Source organism: Charadrius vociferus, unplaced genomic scaffold (assembly GCF_000708025.1).
Source record: "Charadrius vociferus isolate BGI_N301 unplaced genomic scaffold, ASM70802v2 scaffold161, whole genome shotgun sequence".
Taxonomy (NCBI): domain Eukaryota; kingdom Metazoa; phylum Chordata; class Aves; order Charadriiformes; family Charadriidae; genus Charadrius; species Charadrius vociferus.
Window position 1 is genome coordinate 7303074 of NW_009646928.1, and position 19514 is coordinate 7322587.

General features: G+C 39.4%; 1 protein-coding gene across 2 annotated transcripts in view; it reads left to right on the forward strand.

The window, feature by feature from the left end:
* Positions 1-1052: 1052 nt before the first annotated feature.
* RBMS1 (RNA binding motif, single stranded interacting protein 1) overlaps positions 1053-19514 on the forward strand; it is a 68057-nt gene continuing 49595 nt past the window's right edge. Inside the window, exon 1 of one of the 2 annotated variants that reach the window (XM_009894622.1) lies at positions 1053-1225. In XM_009894622.1, coding sequence (XP_009892924.1) covers positions 1074-1225 — 152 coding nt within the window. In that variant the 5' untranslated portion in view covers positions 1053-1073. The remainder of the gene's footprint in view (positions 1226-19514) is intronic. The other variant, XM_009894623.1, reaches the window with a different exon arrangement.

Sequence of the window (19514 nt, forward strand, 5' to 3'; positions counted from 1 at the left end):
TTCGCGCGCCCCCCCCCCCCCGTGCCTTTCCTCTGCGGTTCACAGGGTGCTTCTTCGCAATGCGTTTCTTGAGCCTTTTCCAGAAAAGGGGCCGCATACAGCCAGTTCTTCTTGTCGATGAAAACCTTGTATTCACAAGACCTTTACTGGCAACTTTAGTTCTCCAGTATGTTTGTTAAAGTATTCCTCTCTTACAACATCACAGGCCTTTTCATAACTTTCTGTACAGTGTCCAGCTATATACCACAAATGATTAAGACTGTTCTACTGCAGGTTTTCTCTAAGATGTATTTACATTCCATTAGGGTCTGATTTTAAGAGCAATAGTGTTAGATACCTTGAGGATTAGATAGAAGTGCTTATGTGCTTATTTCCTTTTGAAACTTGAAATTTTTGCTATTATACAGAATCTTTTTCTTGACACTCTTGAAATAGTCCACAAATACTGAGATCAGTGGCAGTATGAAAGTTCTGCCAAGGCACACAATTAATTTAAAGTCTGGTCCTTATGCTGTCTGTGCTTCCTCTCTACCTTTAAAAAAACAATAGCAGCATTGTGTGAAGTACTGAAAGTCATCAGAGCTATAAAAGAGGCCTCTAAGTATTTTGATATTTCTGGATAGATTAAGGAAATAGCATAGTCTCTGTCTCTGCCACAACAATTCATTTATGATATGTGAAATAGTGATGTAAACTTAGCTTATACCTGCTGGAACCTAGAGGAACAATATCTCTTATTTCATTTTCACATCAGATGCCACAATGAAGAGGGACAAAATCTTATGAGTAATATTTAGCAGAGTTTATATATAATTTGAGCCTGTGTCATGCATTGAGGGCGCTTCAGATGGTGGTTGGGTATAGTAGAATGTGCCCGTGAATCCTGTCCCAGACGTGGTGTGAAAGCAGGTGTGTTTAAAATACATGAGTAATTAAGTACAGGTTTAACGCAGTGCTCCAAACGGTTAAACGGGCTACTGTAGACTGAGCTAACGTGCATGCTGCGATTGCTATCTATAGTTTCCTCTAACGTGCTTTTTCCTTTGCAGCAGTCCATTGTACCAGCCCACCCAATGGCTCCTCCTAGTCCCAGCACCACCAGCAGTAATAACAACAGTAGTAGCAGCAGCAACTCAGGATGGGATCAATTAAGTAAAACAAACCTTTACATCAGAGCACTGCCTCCAAACACCACTGATCAGGACCTGGTAAAATTATGCCAACCGTGAGTACTATGCTTAAATATACATTATAATGTCATACCGTAAAAGCTTATAGCAGGCATGCAGAATGAGCGTATGGATTATGAGGGAAGGAAAACAGACTTGTAAATAAAAATCCTCATGCTGTAGTACGATGGCAAGTTTCAACGTCCCTGGCAAGCAGAAGGAAAACAATGTGTTTGGCACTTTGGAGAAGCAAAGAAAGTTGAAATATTGGGGCGAACAGAAGCAACTCATTGTTTTAGTAAAAGCCATGGTCAGCCATACTGCTGCCTGATGCTTTTGAAGTCACAGATAAATGAAAATTAACATCTGAATGTGAAACTTGCCATTAAGAACCTGCAACAGAGGGTCTCCTCTGTTTATTACTAAGGTAATCTGTTGATACAAGCTCCTCAAGTAATTTTCTTTATCACTGTAAATTACATAGTACATTTGAATGCTTATCCTAGTTTCAGACTAATTTATGTTGGCTGTACATTACTGCGCAATTATGTTTATGATTAGAAATAGTTGGTCCGTGTAAGAATCCTCTCTAGTGGCTGGACTTCTGGATAGACTTGGCTTAGCAGAAGCGTTTCAGGCAATATGAGGTTGTTAATATGAGGTTTTTTTGCTTGTGTGAGGTTTTAGTTTTGTTTTTTAATTTTTACAGCAGCACATGCCTTTTAGTTACTTTCAAATGTCAGTCAGATGTCAAGAGACCGTGCAATTATATTGTTTGTACACTGTTGAAAATCACCTTTCTTAAATATTTTACTGAATTTTTAAAATCCTTAGTACTTCCAGAATTCATAGTGCGCTTTCTGTATTATTTTGAAATGAAAAGTACTTAGATAAATTTTTCGATACTGCCTGTAAGAAAACACCCAAATCTCTCTTGAATGAATGGAGAATCATTAAGATTTGTATGTAACACTACTGTCTGAGATTCTCAAAGTAATTTTAAATCCAATTTAGCACATAAATAACTAGGAATACACAAAAATGCAAGGCCAAGATCACAACGCAAGTTAATAAAATAGCTAGGAAAACCTTGGATCCCAGCTTATATGAGGCACCATTGTTTTTGAATACTGCAAAAAATGTGATATGTAATTTATAGAGAAGATTTTTAAATTTTTTTTCCCTAACCAAATCTTGGTCTTTTGGGATAGTAGTCATATATCAGTCATCTTAGTATTATAATAAAAACAACTTACTCTCAGGTCTTTAAAGAAAAAAAAATTTCCATTTGGTCATTTTCCCAACAGCAAATTAAATCCATGTGTTTTAAAGAAAAGAGAAGAGATTATCAATCTGTGAAAAGATTCATTGATAAATTAAACATTTTTACAGCTTCCCATGCAACACTGACCTCGTCACTTGAATTTTAGTTGCAAATGCATGTTTTACAGAAGTGTGTTTTTTCCTTCCCATTTTTGTCTTTTGAACTGATTAAGAAATCTTGGCCTGCACACTCATGTTATGTTAGGACAGAGTTGTGAGGTTATTTTGCATTGGAGCCGCCCAGTAACTACTATTTGTGCAGTGGTTACTATAGCTCCTTAATGTCTTTCTGAAGACATTTTGGGTTGCGCAGTCTTGGATGTCATCGATGCATGAACATCCTAGAAAATTTATCTTTGATACTTTGCTGTAACTGGTCCTTCTCCTCTTGGATAGCCAAAGATTCCGATTTTGTTGTTGTTTCTGCTGTTTAATATATAATTGTAGTTGGAACAGCATGAATTTTGCAAATAAAGAAAAGGCAAGAACTGCAGCCATGAAGTTATTGAATCAATTCTGACGTGAATTTACAGACTTGGAAGGTCGTGGTGTTTCTTCCTCAGAGATATTTCTCTCCAAAATGTCTTACTTGAAAGGAAAGGAAGCCCTGTCTCAAAATTCTCCATTGCTGCTGAGGAACCAAGTGAGATGTCCAGAAATTTTAGGCTTGGAACATCTTTCAAAAATCTGAGTAATCTATTAAGAGCCTTAGGCTTCTCTGCCAACATAGCCCCTTAGTAACTAACTTGACGCTGCAGTAAGATAGAAACGACAACACTCTCTCCTTATTCACAGAAGCTCAGTAATCCTCTTTTATAGACTATGAGAAGTGTTAGATGCAAAATGTTTCGTTCCTACAAATCTGCCTAAACTTCTAGGACATAGACGGTAAGGTATTCTTGAAAGCGTACCTGCAATGTTCATTGTTTAAGCTGAGACAATACAAAATAAATGGAGAACAAAATCTTGGAGACAAAGAAGTCAATGAAAAAACTGCTGTTTACCCCAGATCTCTGAAATATTTTCATTAGCTCTTTCCAAATACCTAAGATTTTACTCAGAGGCTTTAGAGTATTTTTAACTCCTTTTCCCCATATAGAGTGGATCTTGCCGTCCTAAGAGGGTGTCCACTGAAGTCCGTGATGCTAGGAACGGACCGAAAGCATACTCAATGGATAGAAAGCGTGCTCTGCATATTGCAGAAGTGGTCTTGCTAGCTGGCAATAAGCAGTTTTCAGTGGTTGTACAGAAAAAGGTCACTGGCTTTTGTTTTATATCTTTTGGCTGTTGTCAGACAGGGCAGAAAAACACCTGTGGGTTGAGGAAATAATGGTTGAAAAACGTCATTGTCACTACGAATGACAGAAACATCCCATCTGCACAGATTTTTCCCTCTGATCATCATGGACTTCTATCATATACTGTACTGAAAAGTTATTTTCAGTGATGTTTTTTTGTAGAGAAATATTGCTTTCAATATAATCCCTCAGAATACAAGGTAGAAAAATCTCCAGAGTTCTTGTGTGCGAGTCTGGTTATACAGTGACTTTTATTTGCTTTAGTCAATATGTTTGCTCTAGTTCTTGCTTGCAACAACTAGCGGTGCTAATTTTGGCCATGTTTTTATTTTGATTAATTATTGTTGGTGAATCACTAGAGAAGCCTCTTATCAAATTATAGAAGTGTTGGGCTTGCTTTCCTGTTGTAGCACAGCTGTGCAGTATTTACGAACACAGTTAGCAAATGTTCACCAGTTTTGTGGAAAAGTACTTTCCTGGCAAGAGCGCAATTTGCCAATATACGTCTCGACAAATCTGCTCTCCACCTTCATCTGCTCGGTTCTTTCTAGTGCTCCATTACATGAAGCTTTCTCCTCTTTTCCAAGATGAAAAGAGCATATTACAATTTTGTTGTGAAGGCTTACCGGGAGTACAGCTATTTTGAGACAGTATTACTGGCTTTTGTGTGGGAAATCAAGCTGCCACGTTTCTGAATAGTTCATTCAAACTCGAGCCTGCTACTCCAGTTCTGCGTTGGGAAAACAAATTTCTTCATATCAGTTGTGCCAGAGGCAGAAGTGTGGGGAAGAATAAGGTAGGTATTATGTTTATTGCAAGGATGTCATAACAGCAGACCCAGAACCAGAGGCTGGAGTGTCTGGGGGACACCACGTGAGTCAGTCCTGGCCATAAGAGCTTTCCATCAGGTATGTAAGGGTAGGCAAAGCGGTTGATGCAATGGCCCACAGATACAGCTTTTATGTGGGAGGCTAGACAGCAGAAATCAGCTAAATAGAAGGACAAAAGCGGAGGAAAGGAAAAATTAGAGTAAGGAGCTGGTGAGCTGATGAGACCTGGACTGATTTCTGCACTGCCCTCTCTGCCTGACTCCACTGTGCAGTTTCTTTTCCGAAACCATGTAGAGCTATTGCATGATCTCTGCTGCACTGAGCAAACCTCTGCCATGAAGTGCTGGTTTTACAGGGTTTCTGGAGTGGTGCTAACCTCAGCCGTGCCTAATTGTACGCCCTTCCCCCAGCGTGGCTATCAATACTTGCTTGATGTGCCTCCTTCAGCTGTTGTGGTGGGGTTTTGCTTATGAATACATTATTTAGGCTTTAATTGTACTTTCTTATTCGGTGACTGTTAGACAGTCATTTCTTGTAGCTTATTTAATTTCTGGAGCTGAAGATGCAAGATTAAATCCGTTCCAGTTATCCACTGAAATTGTTGAGACTGCTTATGTGATTAGGGACTTGGGCAATTGTGTCTTAGGAGATTCAGCCAGGAGTTTGTGACTCGCTTTGACACGTTTTCTAGGTGCTTTCCAGACTTACATTAAGCGCTGTGCTTCACTGTGGATGACCTTTATGCCCAAGCCACACGGTTCCAAAGCCCTGTGCTTTCCACTGTCTTGCTTATGATTTACTTACTAGCCTGCAGCGTGGCATCTGTGTAACGCTGAATTTCTTCAGAGACCTCCTTTTGTGTCGTTTGCGTCATTAAATGAAGATGATGCAGCAAGACCCTTCAGCCTCCACACAACCCCTAGTCCCAGGGTGAGATTTCAAGCTTTGAGGCTTAACCCAGGTGTGCCCCATTCAGTTCAGCATAAATCATCACGCCAGCCCACCCTTCGGTGTGCTCCCTTCCAGGCTGTTTGCTCGTACCATGTCACTTGTATCGAGCTGTTTGTCGTCTATATGACTTTTTAAAAAAAATCTGGTTTTGCTCTGGACAGTTTCACTTAAGGCTTCCCCCTTAAATTATTGCTGTATGGTTATAATGCGGGTTTTTAATGGGATTACAATTAGGAAAGCAGCTGGTTTAAGGTAACAAAGTTAGTGATATAATTACCACAGCAGACTATTGTTCTGTGCCAGGATGGTCGGAACACAAAACCAGAACCTTGTAGCGGCTGCCTTTGCTTATGTGTGTTGGGAAATCACGTTTCTTCTTGAGAGAGTATTTTAAGGATTCCTTCCTAAATATTCAGCATCATGAATGCAAGCATCACTAAAGCTTATGGCAGGCTAACGGTGGGTTTGAAAGATTTGAGCCAGCCGTGCTATAGAGCTTTGTTTCCACAACATGGGAACTTTCTCTTGCTCTCATGTTTCCCTGTTTTGGGGCAAGAGCAGCTAAAAGTTGTTTCAATTCCCTGCTCGTAATAAAACACGCATTTTATTAAGTCGTGTGACACCATTAGCATATTAATGTTTCTGTGTTCTTTGCTGGCCATGTAGTTGTGAGCTCTCCCCGTGCTGCCATTTCCCATCTTAAAATCCACTCAGGACTGAGAAGTGGTGAACTGGAGCTCAAACATTTACTGTAGCAGGGAGCTGTTGTCACTGCGATCAGTTAAAAGTGAGGCATCTGCTAGTTTTACTCAGCATATCTCATTAGAAAAAAGACATGGCTGGACTTTAGGAAATAGTCCGACTGTCTTTTGCATTTACCTCTTTTGGAAGAATGGTTTGGGCAGGTGACTGCTGCTCAGGTCACTCTGAGGAAATCTCTGTTACACGTGAGTACAATCCCTTTAGACAGACGATGCGGGTCAGGGAAAGCGGAATGGAAGATTTCAAAGCTAACTTCTCCAATTTTTTAAAGTATTTTCTCTTCACTCCTTTCTCGTTTATTCTCCATTTTTCTTGCATTTTTCTTTCGTGGTTTGTCAGCTGCAGTGAAATATTGCATTCATAATTATGTGGAATGTGATTTCATGTAATATAATTAAGTGTGATACATCAGTGTCTCTAAAACTGCTCCCTTTGAGATCAGTATTAATACTGATTATACTGGAGCAGGAGCCTATCTATTGTTCTTACTTTTTTTAGGGTGAAGTCCTCTACAAATTAGTTCTTTCAGACACTTATGTATGCGTTTTTTAAGTAGTATTATTGCATATATCTCTGAATAAATAACACCAGTTTACAGAATGTTCTTTGGTTGCAGGAGGAGGCAGATTCTTCAGCAGTTGAGCAGTATGTGATTTGTAATGTTTAGTTTTATGCTGTATGGTACCAGCATCACCTTTTTCTTTATTTCTTCGTCAAGGACTGTGGCATGGTTTGGGTTTTGTATAATCTGCAGTAGAATTTCCTTAACTGTACTTTTTCATCTGGTTTTGCTCTTCAGAGCAAACATAACACCAAGAATGGTGAAGATATGTTCTCTAGATGAAATAACTGATTGTGCCAGCGCTGTGTTGCCTGTGCAGGCACACCTTGGTGTGAAACACAGTGCAGCGCTGCAGAGAAATACCCGCAGGAACCTCGGGACTGGGAATTAGATAATCTCACTTGTGTTCTGCCCAGCTGATGCACCCAGTTTCTCAGCTAGATGAACTGCCAGAGGAGGAGTGGCATGCCAGTATGGTATGTAAACCGGCTCTGCTGGCTTCTGTGCTGGTGTAATATGCTGGGTAGATACAGATGTCTTAGCTGAGGATCTTATAAGAGGTTGCTATCAAAAGCAAGTATCCCATTTCTACAGCTGGGATGAAATAGTATTCAGTTCTGTATGTCCCTTTTGCCCGATGCACTGGAGAGATGTATGCCTGACATAGGGACTGAAATGCTCCTTTTTCTTAGGGCTTGAGTTCTGCAGTCAGTGGTGAGGCATTTGCGTGGTGTGCCGTGGGAATTGCGATTGGCCTGGATATGTGATGTTTGGTTTAAATAGTCATTTCCTTTATTTTTTAGCAACTGCTTTCGGCAGTCGTGTTATGAAGCGTCTAGGTTGGCATGATGTGAAGGAAGACTCTCTATCTTCCCTTCAATATTTGCACTTTAATTAGACAGAAATAAAATTCAGACAGCTTTATATTCATGATCAAATGAAATCCATGCTGAAATCCTCTCTGAGGAGTTCCAGGGTATTTTTTTGTACCGTAATGCCGTCTTGTAGAATGTCATTAGGGAGCCGTATGTATTTTGGGGGAAATTGTAATTGAGAAAAAAGTAAAAAAAGTTGTCTTCCAGAGTCCTATCCTCTGGTTGCAGACAGTCTCTTGAGATGCCTTGAATTTAAAACAAATACAGTTTTAATTTTCTCTTTCCACTTTGTGATTAAGCAAAGATTAAGCAAAGATTAAGCAGGCAGAGCCGAACTCAGTATTTCCTTTGCCTAACAGTAATCAGTCGTTCCCCTCAGCAGACCTTCTTAAAAAACAAGCAAGCTGAATACAAATGCAGCGAGGAACGCTGTGTCCGCACTGCGGTCGCAGATGCAGGGACCCGGCGATTGCACAAGCTCCGTCTCCCCCAGGAGATGAGAGTTTTGTTGCAGCGTGGGGCCAGAGGAGAGGTGATCCCATGGAATTTCCTTTAGGAAGTGGGGGCGAGGGAGGAGAGGAGAGTGGAAGGAATGTTTCAGCCGCAGCTGCTTGTAAAAGAAGCACTAGGAAAACAGATTGGTAAAAGTTACCGCCATCAAAGATCTCTCGTTGGAAAACAAAAAGCAGATTTGGTAATGCGGGGCCTGTAAAATCTGTGAGCGTTTGCAAGTCTGCAGGTATTTGTTGCAAGGAGGTGCAACCCTTCTTCCCTGTCCCGAGCCACAGGAAAAAAATGTCCCATGGCAGCTGGTAGGAATGCCTTTGATCAGGGTCCCATCCCGAGCTGCCCCGATGGCAGGGCCCCGTCTCAGATGGGAGGTGATAGCACCACAGTTATGCATCGGAATAACCAGTAATTCAAGAACATTTTGAAGGGGATTCTTTCATTTTGGTGGACTATTGAAAAGGTTAATGAGTACTAATCAGGCTCTGTAGCGCGTTCCATGATGCAGATGCCAAAACGTGGCCCCCCTGTTAGAGCCCACGTAGGCAGGGGTCTCTGTCAGAAACCATTTCAAAATTGAATCAGCTTAGAGCCTAAGTTGATTTCTGCCCTAGCGTGCTTACTTTAAACTTGCCCTTTTTCTCAGGATACTGTTCAGCATAGAAAGCAGAGTCAGTATTTGCAAACAGATTCTTTTATCTAATGTCTAATATCTCACGTGGTTTCACATAACTCACAGAAATCTTGTGAAGTCTTGACTTTGTTTGCTAAAGGTTAGTTCTGCTTAGCTCTGATTTCTGTAACGTTAACTCCTTGAAATGAAAAAATGAGCCTCTGATGTTGACTCATTTTAAGACTGCTTATTTTTTTTGTAATCTTTCAGTCTCTTTTTCCCCCTATGTTGTTGCCAAGCTGCATTTAGGGTTGAGAAAGTAACACCCCCAAACTGTATGCAACTCGGATAATAAATATCCGTAGCAGATATAAATTCAGATCTTACTACCTCAAATGAAACCTGTAATTGAGGAAAAAAGGGAGAAAAATCATTGCTTATCCTTTCCCACAACTTCAAGCCTAAAATTCTGCCATGTTTCAACATTCAAAAAATGTCAGCTGCCTCAGTTGAGTTTGAGCAGTGCCTTACTCAAGACTCAGACCAACCTGGTAGAAAATTAAATTTCTGAAGGGCTGCTGGGAGAAGAATTAACATTTGATCATTTAAATACCTAATCTTTGCAGATAAATGGGCAGTTACCTGCAAGAAAAGTAAAATTTTAATTTGAATGTTGATATGATAAATGAACATAGAGCAAAAAAAACAGCAATGAAGAACAGAAAAAGAGACTACTTTGATTCGGAATCTGTTTTGACACTGTTACTAGTACAAATATTCTGCTTGAAATAACTTGTGTGAGTTGAGTTAATCATTAACAGAATCAATTTCGGTGGAAGAAATATGTTCTGATTTCTACTCCTATCCTGCCCTTTTCATTTCCGCTTCTTCTCTTATTTAATCTCTATTTTCCAAAAAGAGGGAAAATGTGTTATCTGTTGCTTTACTGCCACTAGAGAAGTCCCCCAAGATAAACATTGTGTTTTATTTCACGAATTGAGTATTAATAATTACATTTAATTAATTGATCATTTTGGCCATCTTAATTGAAGTATATTAGCCCAAAATATGTGCTCTTTTTAAATGTTTGTTTTCTCTGTTCTGTGCAGTTGTGTAGTTGTACACACTGTCTTTTAAAAAAGACAGAGTATGGATCAGAATTTTTGCCTAGGAGAAGATTGTTGACTGAAGGCATTACGCATTATCAATATTTCAAATCCTAGTGCTGCTTTTTGGCTTAGGCATAGTCACTAACAAGCTTTCACAAGTCTATCAAAATATCAGCAATTACTCGAGTGCAGTAATACGGACTTTTTCTTTAATATCTGAGTGAGTGCAGTTGTGAAATAAGTGTTACGTTAATAGAAGATCTAAACCAGGAGGGGGGAAAAAAAAAGCTTCATACAGGGTAATACGAATACTGGAGAAATCTCAAATCTTTTATTTGCAAACCCTAAATGTCAGAAATAAAATCATCTAAACACCGGAAAAAGAGACGAGCTACTTCTTTCTGGTTTCAAGGACTCTGCCGACAGAGTAACTGAAGAGCTTTTGGACAGTGGAGACTAGCAGCGTTTTACAGTTCAGTACACAGTCTTATTTAGTGTGTGTGTAAAATCGCCAAGGAATGGGGGTGTTAACAAAAACCCGGTGTAGAAATAAATGCTTGTCTATGCCCCTGAAATGATGGCGAGGTTGGATCCTGTTTGTTTGCAGCGTGCTCGCAAAGGCCTGACCCTGGAAAGCACGGAGCGCCTGCAGGAGCCCACGGCTCCTCGTGCCAGTAGGAGGGTTTCAAACCACGTAGTGCTCCATGGCGTGGACTTAATATTTTGTTTGATAGCAAAGGCTGAGCTTTTCCGCTGCCTGATTGCACGGTGCCAGATGACTCCACGGTCTCTGGTTCTTTCTTTTGATGGTGGTTTGCTTTTTTTTCTTCTTCTCAACCTGTAGCTGTGCTATACCCCAAGGCAGAAATCTCCCCGGTGTTAAGTCTGAATGGCTTGGCTGAGTTCTGGAGAAGCTGCTTGGCAGAGAGAAGAGAGACTCTTCCCCTTCAAAGCCTGAGGGTATCAGCGTGATGGGGTATCCAGTGGAGCTGATGGAGCAGTGTGCATTTCCTTCCCCACATCGCTGTTTGTAGTACTGTGATCTGAAAAGGAGCGTTTGTAAATCATCTGTTTTTTTTTTTTTTTTTTCTCCCCTCCAGATATCCTGTATTCAAGTCCCTACATTTCCCATACTTGAAGCTACTTGTTGTTATTGTGTGGCAGGCCTTGCCCTAACTTTATTGTTAAGGCTTTTTTATTTGTTGCCAAAAGTCTATTTGCTATATTTTGAAGATCTCAAACACTGAGTGGGAAAGTGTTGCTCCACATTCCCTTTTCTCAGTGGCAGCTTACAGGGCTCCCATGTTGCAGGACAGACGTACAGTACGAGGAGTGAAAGACCATTAGCCAGGACTGCCATTGAAAACAATCCATCATCATACCAAGGCCTCAGCATGAATGTACTCTTTATTATGTAAATTAGGATCAATTCTTTTTTAACATCTTCCAAATATTCAGAGCTATGGCATTATAAAAATATACAATAATCTGTCCCAGTCTTCCATTCTTCCCAAGTGAATTGCATGTTACTTTGTTCCATGAGAAATTCTGAAGTTTTTTTCCACCCATGTTATTAATTGCTTATTCAGTTAAATATTTATTAATTCTCTTTGAAGTCTATGACACTTGTTCTGAATTACACAGTTTCGCAAATGTCATTAAATATTTTGAAAAGAGTGGCCCTCCCAGGCAGAGGGGACAGCCCTGACTGTCACTAATCAACTGCTTCCCATCTAACACTTGAACTGAGATTGAGGTGGTAGTCTAAGGAGCACAGACTCGCTGTTTTGGATAACTGGATTGTGTAGAATTGATAAGATGCAAAAAGTAGGTGTGTTTCAGTAGATCACAGAAAGGCGCAAGTTGTTAAGATGTTCTTGTGTAGATAGCCAGGGTAAGAAAAGTTTTTGGGTCTGGTTCCTTTTTGAAGGACAGGAAAGATGTATTTTTTTCCTCTTAAGGAAATGGTTCCATTTAACCAATAAATTGCACTTTTTGAAGAAATTACCTGAAGCACACTCTGTGTTGGTCTAAATCAGTATGGAATGTGGGAATTCTCCTTCGTTTGTGGTGACTCATTTGGTCTTTCCTATTGAAGATGTTGCCCTTTTAATTGTTACATAAAATTAATCGATCAAGTGACATGGGCTATATTCTCAAGATAGAGCCCTTCACCTGGACTCACTTGTGAGGGGTCCAAACCCCTCACTTAATCAGAGGGGACTGGAGATTTGGGCTCCTCCATGGCTGTAGCTGAAAGGTGAGCAGCATCAAGACTTGACTTTCCAAGGTAGCTGGTTACTGACCAAGCATCCTAGTGATGTTTATATGGTGGATATGGGTTTTGGGAACATTGTTAGTTTCTTTATCTCCTGGGGTTAAAAAAAATAGATCATTTAATTAGAAACAGAGCAGGATACATCTAAATATATAGCTGTAAAGCCAGATACTCAGTTCTTTATAATTGGCTTGCCATGTACTTCACAATACACTGATAGAAAACCTCCTGAAAAAGGGATCCACAGTTGTGTATATCATTACAACAAAACTAGTTAAATTTTTGCCATGAAAAAGCGGAAGTTAGCTTCTATTTCTCTGGATGAAAGTTTACAGGTGATAGAAGACAATTTAGTGCCTTTAGGGCATTTTAGCTTTGCTTTTCTTTTAGTGGCAGTTAGTGTGCCTTTTTTTGTTCTTTCCTTAAGTGAAGGGGAGGGAGGCAGCTTGAAGGGCAGAGGAAGGAGTAAATTTTCTTAATTTTATGTTGTAGCCAGGAAGGAGTATTTCTGAGGGCAATGTTTTCTACTGCTCATTAGTGTCCTTTCCAAAATTCTGCTTTGTTCAGTGGGACAGAATTTCCAGAAATTTTAATTGTTCCTCGGGGATTTAACTGGATTTTTATTTGGACCTGGGTTGCTGGTGTTCTGCCTTCTTCATGATCTTATAGTTGTCTTCTGCTCAAGCTCATGCCAAGGCTATTTGAAAACTCTTGAGTTCAGCTTCTGCAGTGGTGGAGGAAATGCGAGGCTGTTTCTCTCAAGTTGCTTTCCTCTAGTGGTAGAAGTCAGCATTTGGCTGTGACAGTTCTTTATTTTTTTGGCAGGCAGTTCTCTGACATTCTTGTTGCTGAGATCATCCCCACTAGGGCTTTCAGAAGAACATCTGACTGGGGCTCAAATTTTTCACCTTCTGCTGTTCTGACCGTATAGTATGTTACAGGAAAGGTCTCGGTCCTTTACCGTTAATAATTAATTTGCTTCTAGATACCTTTTGTTGACTCAAAGATCTGTGAATTCGTGGTTTCTTTCTTTCACCGTGATTTGGTTTCATGTTGAGGGTGTGGATTCTTTTAATCCCAAGGATAATTTAAAAGGGAAAAAAAAAAAAGTATCATTAAATTACTGCAGTCTGAGTCATACTTGGTCTGTGAGTTTAGTTCCCTGGCCTTCCCACACAGCATTTCCGATATGCAGTGAGCTGAGGGTGTGCAGGAAAGACTGTAGAGTGACCTAGATACTGTTTAACTCTTTACTAATGAGTGGCTTTCTGACATTGCATATAGCCGTTGCCTCTTTGGATTCTCACTCCTCTGCTGTGCAATAGCTGTATCCATTACATTTTCCTACTTCTGAGTGGTTTTCATAAAAAATATTTTAAGATTTCTGTTTGGATTGGTTTAAGCATCTTGTTTAGATAAATTCATCGGAAAAATTAGTAAATGAACTATTTAAGACTCTGCAGCGTAGACACTGAGATTCACCCTCAAGTAGAAGTTAGGGCTTCTTTCACATAGTACTTTATCACTTCTAAGAAAAAAGTTCGTTCTGCTGCCCTCTTGCAGGCAAAGAAATAGTCATCTCAGGCTCTCAATAATAAAAAAGGTCTGTAAAGCCCAGAAACACTGTGACTGTGTCATACAAGTTCCCTTGTTGGCATATGTTGTTGAATCTGTTCAAGAAAGGTCGTGATACACCCCTAACCTCGCTGACTTTGGGCTTGCCTGTCAGCTTTGCTGTCGTGCAGTGGTTGGGTGATTTTTCTTGGCTCTGTACGAGGAAGTGTTTGTTTTGTTTTTTTTTTAACAGTCCTTTCTGTGGCTGCTGATGCTCTGGGTTCCTGAAACCACCACGGCCGCTCCTTTTAAGAAACTTTGAATCCATGTCTGTTTAATGTAGCTGCCATCCAGGCTTGCAGTTGATACAGCAAACTGGAGGACCCCAGTTTTCTTTCAGCCTAGTTGACCCGTTCTTGAATCACCCCTTTGCACAGGTGCTCATGGGTTGGGCTTTCCCTGCTAGGCCAGGATTAACCTCCCTTGTCAGTGTTCTTCACTGTGAAGCCCAACAATCCCAGTGCCTTCTCAAACTCACCAGCCAAAGCGCAATCTGGGACACTGGGTTTATCCTTCCATGGTGGCACCTGACATAGTCATTATACAAAAGTCTTGGGAAATTAGGGTCTGGGGGATCACATTAGTGAGCCAGCTCGGGTATGTCCTGCATGACAATCTGGTAGTGGGCAGTGTGCTGTGACTGCGGGTCTGTCTGCAGCTCGGGGCTAAGAGTAGGCTGAATGTGCGGTGGGTCCGGAAGACTTGGGTTGTGCTTGGCTAGCCACTCTAGTGATGGCATCAGAACAGGTTAATGGTGTTTTTAAAGAAAATGGTATCTTTAAGCTACCAAAAGCAAATTTCCAGATAAGTGTCTCTATTACATTCACTTTGCAAAACGGCAGAAATCAAACTCTGCCTCCTGCTTGCTTCAATCAATATTCAAAGGACTGTCTATCTTAAGCAGTGTGAAATGGAGGAAGTGTCACTGAATATGACCCTGACGCATCAGCTATAAAGGTTGCACTTTAGATTTTGTGTTACAGCTTGTGATTGCTCATGTATCTAAAATTTGGCAACAGATAGATGGTATTTTTTTTTAATGCATAACACTCCTCTGTCCCTATCTCAGCACTTAATACTATTGCAGACATCTTTTCAACAGAGCCGTGCAGTTATAATCAATAATATGTGAGCTGATGCTTCTGCTCAATAACACACAGCCACTTTAATGCCCTTCTGAAGTATTTTGACCCCTGGAGAGAACTACTTTAGTACAACCATTTTCCCTATTGAAATGGAGATATTTGCTATTCAGCGCAGCTGGGACTTGAGACTAGAGAAGCAGATTCAAATAAGGATCAAGTCTACATGCCGTGCTATTAAGGGGGCAAGGCCTCTGGAAGGTTTAACAGTGATTTTGAATAATTTGTCCGTTTAGTGCTGTTCTAGTATGAATGACATGAAGATTTCAGAAATTAAAGGAGATCAGACTCTAATATTAATTGTCCAGTTTCTTCATAATTAGGTGTTAATTCCAGTATAGAATAGCTATTCAAAGCAGGATTTTACTACGAGTATTTCATAAAAGAAGCACTGTTAAAATGCAGTTTGGAGAGACTGGAAGTTATTTGAATGTCTTGGGTTTCTTGCTCTTTTGTCCTCCAGACAGAAGAGGGGCAGTCAACATTTACCAAGATTGGGTGTTAAATTAATGCAAGGTGCAGATAAGAACAAGTAGATATCTGTGTGGAGAAGCTATTTTAACCTGGCAGGCCAGGTCTTCGATTCATCCTGTTAGGTTTGCGTTGTCTTAATACAAAAACAGAAGGAAAACGTACAAAATATGCTGACATATTTTAAAAAAGTTATCAATGACAGACATTATTCCAATGACCAAACATCTTTCATACAAGATAAATGTGAGAACAAGAATTATACATATGTGTGTGTGTACATGTATATATGTATATACTGGTTTATATGTAATTTACACAATATGTGAGACGTTTTTTTTTGTAGTTCGGAGCTGGCAGATGGGTCAGGGCTTAGGAAAGGGGGATGTGGCTGAAAGTGGCTTCGTACTTTGGTGATCTCCAATCCTATGGTTTTCAAGACTTTGCCAACATATTCTTTGGAGAATCATTTATTTAAACTGAGGGGCTAAGACTTGGTAGCAACCTTCACTAGAAGTGAAATTAATAGGCAAGAATAAATTAAAGAGTAACCTTCTGCAAGCATACAGGCTTGTAGCAATAATAGTTGTCTGTCTGTCTGTCCACCTAGGAGGTGGACTCACACTAATTGTAGCCAGAATAACACCTTTTGGTTTGTACTGTTCTGACTAAAACTAAAGAAAAAAAGTATTGGGAAGTGTTGGTAAATAATTTTATTTTCCTCTTGCCTCATCCTTAATTCCCTCCCACAAGAAAAAGAAATATGCTTAGGGAAAGCCAAAATACAGGACGATGCATCATACGCTGACAATGACTGAATTAGGCTTCCTTGGACGGAGGAGGAGGAATTGAAAAATAAAAGGTCTTCAGGTAGAGAGACTAATTTATGCTCCCAAGCTGTTCTGTACTGTTTAGCATGGGGAAGAGAAAGGAGTTATAAATTATGAATAACAAGAACTGCTCTCTTATGTCTTCATAGTTTTATTCTTTCAAGCTGTTAGTGTAGGCTCTGCAAAATTGGTGAGGCTGAAATTTGCCAAGATTTATGGTTGGGTGTAGAAATACTGCTTTACTTTCAGATTAAAACAGCTAGCAGTGGTAAATCAATACATGCATGTCTGCAGACCTGCCACGAGCTTGGCTTATAAATACATATTAGCATTCATCTGGTTTAATTTCTTATCTTCCCAAATCATTGTCTTGATTAGTGATCATTTCTCAGTATGAAAAAAAGGATAAAAGAAATTGCTAGACTGTAGAAATAATACTCCAGGCTTGTAATTTGAACCTATCTGGAACGTTATTTTGCTTGCAAATGAATTATGATTTTCAAAAAACCTCTGTATCTTTCATGGCTGTGTGAAACTGTGCTCTCATATTTTTTACGTTCTTTCTGGGAGCCACAGGAACTACAATAAATTATTTTCAAAGAATATTTCTTCAGTTTTTGCTTTCAGTTGTGAGTAAAATGCAGATTTTTTTTTTCAGTGCTTTGCTCTTAACCCAGGCTGTAGTCTCCATTCCGTAGTGTTAGGGTATGAGCACAAGGTGAGACCATTTGCTTTCTTAAAATAACATGGTTTAGTTCTTGCATCTTGTAGCTGTAGGAAACTATAACCCCTTCCCGTATACTGGAATAACCTTGTCTGTAGATGTACTGGCAAATTCGTAGACTGATCTGTGTTGTTTTGAAGAAGAACGATTTTACCGCTAAAAAGTATGTTAGCCACGAATTACAAGTATCTCTTAAATTAATTGTCTCTTTTTGTAAAATAAGGATTCTCCATAGTTTGCCCTGCTAAACTGGATGCTGAGTGATACAGATTAGAAAGTGCAGCCTGCTTTGTAAGGCAGGAATCGAGACGCAGAGGTCTTGATTTTTTTCTAATGTTGTAGCATTTACTGATAATTTCTTTTGTGAATGTCTTAATATATGTTAGTTGATTTATGATAATTCTGAGATTTGTTGTTTGTGACTGTCTGAATAACTGCACAAATCATTTTTGTATGAATGATCCTCAGTTCAGTGTCATATGGTAAAACTTCCTATAATGCTTTCAGTGTAAGAGTACTTCATATAAATCACAATATGCTATATTAGAAGTAGAACGGTAGCAAATCAGTTTCTAAACCATTAAATCTAATTTATGCACACCACTTCATATTCCGTCCAACTCTGAAGTATTTTTCTCAGAGAACAATGCCACATAAGTTACAAGAAAAACGCAGACTGACCTTTCACTAATGTTGGTCATTGAGCTCAGTAGAACGTTGGCAGGAAACAACACTTTTAATGTCAACCAGCATTTGTGTCCCTGCAGATGTTTGAAAACGTAATGTAACTCTACGTAGTTCACACCTTTTAAAATACTTTGCATATGAGCTTCCAAATGGGTAAATAGAAATAATCTCCTTAAAAATGTAGGCAAAAATAAGTTATGAAGTATTTACTTAGCTCTGCTGAACTGCTGGTTTCATAAACTACAAAGATGATAAACAATTTCCGTTTCTGAAAGAACCGACACTATGGTTAATGCATTACTGTGATTTTTATTTTCTTGTTCTTCAGTTTAGGAGAAAGCAAGCTATGGTCATTTAGACAATAGTTGCACTTCAAAGTGTGTCAAAGAGGGAAATCCGTTTGTGTTTCTCATAGGTTATTTATCCTGCTTAACCTATAAACTGTAAAGTAACAAGGCTACTGAACAGATAGCCTGGCAGATGGTTCAGAGATTATGCTAAATCACCTCAGCTTGTCAGAAGTTAGGTTGGGTTACTGCAGGGGCAGTGGCTGCAGGAGACGCTGAATGGGATCATTTTTCTCATTTTCTTGCTTGAAATTCCATTTTTCTTCATAGCATGAGACATCTTGTGTCTTTACAGTTAAAAGAGATACATAATCAACAAATTTAGTAGCATGTTAGTATCCTGACTTTCATAAGAAGCATTCAGATGATGAGAATCTTTAGGTGTCTATGAAATACAGAAGATGAACTTGTATGCAGTGCAAGATGTTGGCTCTGCTGTTTTTGCTGTTGTTGCTCTCTCCTTTTTCAAGAGCTGTGCTTTGGTCTCTCCCTACCATCTAGTTGAGCATTATTATCTTGCTAGCCTATGAAAGATTAAATGGAAATTAAATACCGTGTGTTTAGTAGTAAAAATCATGTTGCAGCTGAGCAAGGATAGGTCAAGATTCAGGGCTTTGAAAAAAAAATCTCATCCTTAAGAATGGGCGATTATTAATAATAGTTCTGCGAAGTATCTGTATTCACATCCTCAGTGAAGCGACTTAGGCAACAGATGCGGATAAACTTGTAAGGGCCTAGAATAGAAGTTATAGGTTCATCCTTCAGAATTTGCCCCCCCCCCCCCCCCCCTTTTTTTTTTTTTTTTTTTTTTAACAAAAAAACCACAAAAAAACACAACAAAATTTTAATTAACAAAAAAGCCCCAAAACAAACCCTAATGTAAAGATTTTATACTTGGGTTTTTAAATCTCTCATTATCTCATTCTACTGCTGTTGTGTTTTTCTCAAAGTAGCATCAGTTGAACTCCATTGATGCCTGCCAGGGAAGAATATGAGAGCCTTTCCCTCTAACTCCAAAAGCTCTTCGGGGGGGGGAGCCTTCATGGATTTTTATTTTGATTTTCGTTCTCCATGATTGTGTCATCACATATTGCAACATTCTTAACCTTATAAAGTAAAACTAAATAAACATGCCTTTACTTTATTTGTTGATTTTGTATTGACAGAGAAAACACCTCTGCAGGGAATTGTTGGATATCTGTTGGTTTAGTACACACTAGAAATCCACATTAGGAATGCTGTTTTAGTGTCAGCTGTAATATGTCTTAAAGATTTAAAATACCCAGAGCAATTTTCCTCAGTTGTGCTCAATGAAAGGGCATTGTACAGTGGGTTGTGCTCTTAAGACAATCAATTTGTTGTACAAAAAGGAGCATACTAATTGAAAAACCTTTGCAAAATGACATAAAAATAAATGTAGGA